Source organism: Octopus bimaculoides, chromosome 13 (assembly GCF_046866305.1).
Source record: "Octopus bimaculoides isolate indiv1 chromosome 13, ASM4686630v1, whole genome shotgun sequence".
NCBI classification, from domain to species: Eukaryota; Metazoa; Mollusca; class Cephalopoda; order Octopoda; family Octopodidae; genus Octopus; species Octopus bimaculoides.
The window spans coordinates 59,922,129-59,930,273 of record NC_142940.1 but is presented as its reverse complement, the minus strand read 5'-3'; the positions used below and the strand labels follow the sequence as shown (position 1 = coordinate 59,930,273).

General features: G+C 33.2%; 1 protein-coding gene across 3 annotated transcripts in view; it reads right to left on the bottom strand.

Annotated features, from left to right (window-relative positions):
- Window positions 1-1,112: 1,112 nt before the first annotated feature.
- The window catches only part of LOC106874403 (uncharacterized), a 91,295-nt gene continuing 84,262 nt past the window's right edge, over window positions 1,113-8,145 (bottom strand). For all 3 annotated transcript variants that reach the window (XM_014922129.3, XM_089361892.1, XM_014922130.3), the window contains one exon: window positions 1,113-2,668. In XM_014922129.3, the coding sequence (XP_014777615.1) occupies window positions 1,652-2,665 (1,014 nt within the window). In that variant the 5' untranslated portion in view covers window positions 2,666-2,668 and the 3' untranslated portion in view covers window positions 1,113-1,651. The remainder of the gene's footprint in view (window positions 2,669-8,145) is intronic.

Below are 8,145 nucleotides of genomic sequence, written 5' to 3'. Positions count from 1 at the left end.
TACAAAATATAGCATAGTTAACAAGTAAAGGTGTATATGCATATATATATATATATATATATATATATATATATATATGTATATGTATATGTATATTTTTATCCTAAACACACATGCGTATGCGTAATTGTATTCATGAATGTATGTACGTTTTTATATATACGTACAAACGCAGACAGGCACACACACACACATACACACACATACACACACATGTTTACACCCACAGAAAAGCATACATATTTTCAATTTCTTATTTACATACAACATGGCCGACTTTTTTTCAACAGTACTTTCTTCAGAGAAAAACTGGTTATACATTTACACATACATTCATACATACATACATACATACATACATACATACATACATACATACATACATACATACATGAATATATACATACATACATGCATGTGGACTCAGGTAAATGTATCTATACGTAATATATATATGCAAAATGTATGTAAATCATGAATAGCGTCGCCGCAGTCAACATATATCCGTGCATTCGCATCCGTGCGTGCGCTCGTAGGCGTATATACGCATGCGCATATAAAGATGAATATTTACCTATATATCGTATACATATATATATATATATATATATATATATATATATATATATATATATATATATATATATGTGTGTGTGTATATACATATATATAGTTATATATATACATATATATATATACATACATGCACACAACACACACACTCATACATACATGCATGCATATTTACAAAATAAATAAATCAATATATATATATATATATATATATATATATATGGCTAAAAATACATTGTATGATCTCTTGTCCTGTTCCACTTATAATTTCCAGCATTTTCTATTTCTGTAGTAATGTAAAATTCTAGTAATCCATCCCATTGATATTCCTGAACAATGGCGCGTTTGTCTTTTAATGCATATTTTGTCATCAGTAATGGTGGCCATGTCATGGCCTCAACTAAATAGAATTCTGGCTCGAGAAAATAATAAAACATTTTTTTTCCCATCATTTAATTAGAGAAATTAATTCAGGCTTGATGCTGTTGCAAAAGAACAAAAGGCATAAAACGAAAACAAAAATAAATAAAATAGATGAATAAAATAAAACAAAAATTTAATAAAAATAAAATATTTTTCATTGTTTTCTTTTTATGAATTCTTTTAGTTTCATGTATCACGGTATGCCCGTAGATTTTTTTCTCAACTAATTGGTGTTTTGAATAGAAACGTCTGTATGTATGTATATATACTTTCAGTTATATATGATATTATATATGATGCATATAGGGACATATACATATGTACATACATAGATACATAGATACATACATACATACATATATATATAGTTACGCGTGTGTGAGTGCGTTATTTTAATGCATGTTTATACGTACGAATGTATTTGTATATCTATCTATCTATCTATCTATCTATCTATATATATATATATATATATATATATACATAGATGTAGATATGTATGTATTTATATGTATATATATAATACGTACATAGTCGGTTTGTTCATTTCCTATTTCTATATATTTTTACGTGAATGTTTATAATATTGTTGAGTGAGGTCTATATTTTCCCGCTGTTTTAGTCGTTTTTATCAATCATCCGATTCTTGAGTCCGTTATTTCATATCTCTGTGGTGTTTCTTGCCATGAGGAGTGACAAGAGCTTTTATAGTTTCCACGCTCAACAGAGAATGACCGCTTTCTGATTTTTTAGCCGTTGGTGATTTCGATTTGGCACTGTAAACCGTTTGTCCGCCGACATAACTATGCCTTCTCTCTGGAACTGGTAAGTTCAGGAAAAGTTTGTGGTGTAGACTATTTTTTCCGTGATGACTTTCTCTGTTGTTGTTATTGGTGTTGTTATTATTGTTATTTCTGTGGTTGTTCTGCTCGTCATGCTCTTCGGACGGAGTTCTCTCAACATGACTGCTTGAGTCTTGGTTATCTGTTGGTGTTTGTCTTTCAGTGCTTGTCTCTGGTGAGATTTCTTGACTTGATGGCGGTGAATCTGGGGACAAACCAAATGTTGTGATAATCTCGTGTCGCTGTTTGGGTTTCGAATGAGACCCAGTTAAGTTATGCGCACTATAGGATCGGGAAAGCTCACTCTTAGGTTTCAGATAACCCGAATGAGATTTATGCATTTTGTGTGAATGGTGCGGTCCTTTTCGGATGCGAATCACGTAACGTTCTTCCATATAGGCCGAAGGTAATGGTGTTGGGGAAGCGGATTTCGAATCTTTTGGGGTAACAAGCCGTCGCTGGATAATGATATCGTTATGTGACTTGCTTCGATTTACATAAGCGGCCGGCACCAAACCAATATATTTCTTATCATGGATAATAGTTTCAACTGGTTGTGGGCTGTCATCGCATTTGGTCATATCGTCGCAAGATTTTGATAGGGTATTGTAACTTGGGGACAATAGAGAACTGGGTCTGCCATGCTCTTTATGGTTGTCCTTGCTGATATTAGTATGTAGGATTTTACACAGCAGTTCGGGATCGAGGCTTTCGGCCCCGTGGGGCTTTTCACGTACACCGGTATGATGATGGTTATGACGTTTAATGTCCTTCTCCCGTCGTCTGCTATGAGATGGTGACATTGAAGCTGCAATCCAGCTATGCATTGTCTGAAACGGAAAGAAGAAAAACAAATTAAGATAACAAATACAACGAATTAATACAAGTCGTCATGTTTAATCGAAGGTTTTCACTCTAACGCTGCATCTTTGTTAACACAATAATTTCACGTTATATGTCCCTTATACACAACACCCCGAAAATGATGGAGGGGAAAGGATGATCATGCCTGGGACATTGTTCATCATAGGTCAGCTCAATCAAGACCGTGAAGCTGGGGGCTAAAGAAGAAAGACAACAGAAAATTCTACGATTACAGTGGGACCCTAAAAGCACCCGTCATTTTCAGTCAGTCCAGACAAATATTGGTTTCAAACTTTATTTTAGGGGAGGGACCAAGTCGATTAAATCAACTCCAGTGCATAACTGGTACTTATTTTATCGACCCCGAAATGGATGAAAGGCAAAGTTGACCTCGACGGAGTTTGAACTCATAATGGGAAGACGGACGAAATGCTGACAAGCACTTAGTCCGGCGCGGTAACGATTCTATCTGCTCGCCGCCAAATATTAAGACAAATACTGAGAAATCGTCAGAAGCAAGAGAAACAGTGAGGTGGAGGAGATTGCAGTTCTAGAAAATTGTAGTCTCTGAGATAGAAGAAACAAAATCTAAAAAAAAGAGCGATAAAGAAATCATAACAACAAGGATGGTTTGCGAAGCGAGAGAAAACGGATTTCACTCATCGTCTTGTTTTTCATTCTGCAAACGCTGTATTCGATATTGCGCCTAATTCATGTAGGGCATTGTAGATGATCCGGATTTCCCAGCAGCCCATATAGTTTACTACGGCATCGATCCATGGTTGATCAAACTAAGCATCAAGGGGCAGCGATTGAAATATCTGAGTAAAACCTACAAAGGTCATGGGCACTGGCCCTCCCCTGATTATATCATTTAAATATAATAGCAATACTCGCGCGTGCACATGTATACATGTACCATATATATAATATATGAATATATGCATATATATATGTGTTTGTGTGTATGTATACACACACACCTACACGGATACAAACATATCTACGTGTGTTCTTGCGCGTGCAAGTGAGTGTGTCTGCATGTATGTGTGTGAGTGTTTCTCTGTGTGCATGTGTGTATGTGTGTGTGTGTGTGCGTATGTTAAGTTAGAACTAAAATAAATTATATTTATTCCATCTCTTCTTCGTTTGATCGAATAGATAGTTGTCATGGAAACAGTAAAATCATCTTTTTAAAATCGCATACACAAATACATGTACTCTAACACACATACGTAAGCCCCTACACAGAGGCATATATATATATATATATATATATATATATATATATATATATATATATATATATATATATATATATACATATATATATATATATATATATATATATATATATATACATATGTATACATACATACATATGTATACATATATACATATATATATGTATACATATATACAAATAGACATGTATGTATACATATATGTATATATATGTATATGTATATATATATATATATATATATATATATATATATATATATATATATATTTGTGTGTGTGTGTGTGTGTATGTATGTATGTATGTATGTATAAACACATACACATAAAAAATAGACAGAAAGAAACTAAATGAAAATAAATATTGATTATCTCTTGAAGTATATTCTCCAAGAACCATTCTAATATTACGTGAGTGGTGAGGAAGGGTGTAGCAATTTTAGTTTCATGGTAATGGCTAACGTTTTATTATTATTATTATTGTTATTATTATTATTATTATTATTATTATTATTATTATTATTATTATTATTATTATTATTATTATTATTATTATTATTATTATTATTATTATTATTATTATTATATATTCTTTCATCTCCATTAAGTATGAAACAGGAATTATACAGTATGGAAAATCTTGAAAATATAAAGAAATATTAAAAGAAGTTCACAGAGTCACTGATGATGAAGATGATGATGATGATGATGATGATGTTTATGCTGATGATAATAATAAAGTTGGTTCTGATAGTAGGATAACGGTAGTCATGTTGTTGATGATGATACTGGTAGTGATAGTGGGTGTGACGATGATGATGGGGGTGGCGGAGATGATGATGGCGATGATGATGAAAACGATAGTGTTGATTATGATGTTGGTGCTAATGGAGCGAATAATGATAATGATGAAAATGATATTAATTATATCGATGATAATGATGATAATTTTTTAGGAGTGATCTTGGACTAGAATATCTAATATAGTGTTCTTCATTAAAACGCTAGTGAATAATTGTTGGAGTTTGACTGGTAGTTATAGCAGATCGAGTGATAGCATTAGATGCCCTCTCGCTCTCCCTTCCTCCATGTCTGTCTCTCTGTCTCTCTCTCTCGGTTCGTTGCACAAGGGCAGCAATTTTAAGGGGAGGGATAAGGTAATACCATCGACTCGACTTGTGCTATATTTTATGGAGTCTGATAAGATGGAAGGCGAAGTTGGTCTCAGCGGGATATAATCTCAAATCATAGAACTAAACGAAATCCTGTCAATCATTTCTCCGACTTCTAATCTGCTGATAATCTACCGCTGTCTCTTCAGCTCGTTTCCAATTATAATAGTAATGATGACAGCGAAGATAAATTGAATTCCTTTGGCACCAAAAAACAAGTATATAAGCGAACAGGAGCCGTTAGTTTCAATGGGCCCTAACTACATAACTTGTAGCATTTATTGAACTTATCCTCAAACGTTTGAAGACGAAATCCAATCTTTTTAGTGCGAATCCCGATCGAAGAAAGATCTAACTTAATATTGTACAAAGTAATTTGTTCCACGCTCTATTCAGTTACATCGATCGCAGTAAACACAAATCATAGCTTTTTTGGCATAGATAATCCTAGCTTCACTAGGTGTTTATGACCCGTAGTTTTAGAAACTTCCTACTATTCTGCAAGTTTTCTAATCGATATTTGAGTTTTCTACGATGTTTGCCTCAAAATATCTTCATCCACTTTGGAAGGTCTTCCACTGCGATTGTCATCTTCCCAGCTAAACGCTCCAGCTTTAAACAGTTGATTCATCTACAGCATCATGATCATATTTACAAATGTTTCTGCAAGCTTTTGCAGCATTTTCTCCTTTTTTTTTTAAACGAAAAGCATTACAACGCGAATACGAAATTTTTGGGTATCAATTTCAATAAAGAGTAACCAGAATGAAAGATAAATCTATTTTTAGTCAGGAACAAAGAAGATATGCACTATCATTTTAAGCAGTGCCAAAGTTTAAATTGTGATACGTTTCAGGTGTATTTAATGAAACGTCAAAAGATTTAGCTTAAAAACGCTGAGAACTTTCCGGACAACCAAATATATATATATATATATATATATATATATATATATATATATATATATATATATGTATATGTATGTGTGTATATATGCATATACATATGATATGTATATATATATATATATATATATATATATATATATATATATATATATATATATATTAGTACTTAAATATATTGTTATACATTGTATGTAGACAGACGAAATATTTAATGGAAGACAACTGGAGAGCGTGTTGGTTTGAAAATATACCATTCTAAAGATTAATGTGTACAGATTATAGTGTTAGTTTTTTTTTATGCGAAAAATAAATCGAAAGAAAATCAAAACAATTGTATTAATTCATGCTAATAAAACAGAGTAGCGTGTGCGTTATATTTTACATTTGTGCAGTCAATAAATGGTACTGCATCAAAGAACATAGTATATCTGTAAATCAGTCAGTCTGTTTACAAATCTATACACGAGAAAAGTAAATATGTTTTACTGTTTGCGTTGGTTTGAACGAAATGCGTGCAGAATAGCTGCTGAAATAATGCAATTCCATCATTTATCTTTTCACTTTCTCTATTTCTTTTCTTCTATCTTTCACTCGCTTCTCTCTTTTATAAACGAGGATATGGTGGTTTTAAAATATTGAATACACTTTTTGTCTGGAAACTATTTATAAGCACCACTTCCTCTTTCTCGCTTTACATAAAGTCATATGCATATATATGTATACATTCATATATATATGAAAATATATTCTCAAGCATGCAAACACACACACACACACACACACACATACACACACACACACACACACACAGACACACACATACACACAAGCATATATATTAATATTATAATGAACAGGAATTTAACTTGTGTAGACATACTTCATTTTCCAGCTAATGTGTACCAGCGGACTGATGTAATTTCCGCTTTGAAATAACAGCCTAACCACAACAAATATAAATGAATCCTATTTTTTACCATACTTAAAGCGATGTGGCAAACCTTTCAAGTATGTGTTTGTAAGTCAAACATAATATACACAAACGTACGCTTCCGCATATATATATATATATATATATATATATATATATATATATATATATATATATACGTGTGTGTGTGTGTGTGTGTGTGTGTGTGTGTGTGTGTGTAAATATAATAGGTTCTCGGTTTCCATGTATGAGGGTCCCACATCCAGTGTTATACCGCCCACACAAAGGATTAGTTTCCAGTGATGAGGTCTTATGAAGGGTCTGCACACTTTTTAGAAGCATTGATGGCAGAGAGCGGCGCAAATGTTTGCCACAAACTCAATGATAAACATATCTTAGGCTTTTCAACTCGAGTTCTCCATTTCATGGGTTAGTTGCTTTCGCTACAGCTAAAAATGCAACTCGTCCTGGTCGACCAAATGTGCAACTGAGTACTAAACCAAACTTTCTAAGTCCTTAGACAAGACCCTTAACTATCCTAAGCCCATCTACTGTTTGGTATGACCTGCTTTTCATCCCGCAAAAGGCTCAGAAACCACCCTACTCGCCAAACAGGCTTGGTGGTGTTACTGGATTAGTCGCTGATGATTTCCTTTCGAAGAATATATTAATTCGTTGTGTTATATTTTATCGCTGAAATATTTCTCTTTAATTCATCTTGTCAAATAGAAAGTAATCTTTTATAGACTGATGTAAGCCAGATTATCTGCAGGGAATCACTGAAGTTTATTTGGCAATGCAGAATCCTAGTTATAAATATTACAGACAGGATTTCTTTATTTCCTGGTTTTAATAGTTTCCCTATATTTTACCTTCCTTTAATCGTGTAAACGAACTTCAAAAGCCCTTGAAATCTAATATGCGTTATAGTATATCACTCGTCACCTCCCTCTTCCACAGTACATCACCATTACCTCTAACTTTCCCTCCTTTCTCCTTCTGATACCTTTCCAGATTTACCTCCATTTCTTCCTCTCCTCTTACATTCCTCTTTACCATGCATCATACAAGCAAATATACGTACACACACATAAACACAAACACACACACACAAACACAAACACACACACACAAACACAAACACAAACACACACGCACACACACACTCTGTCTCTCTCTCTTTCTCTCTC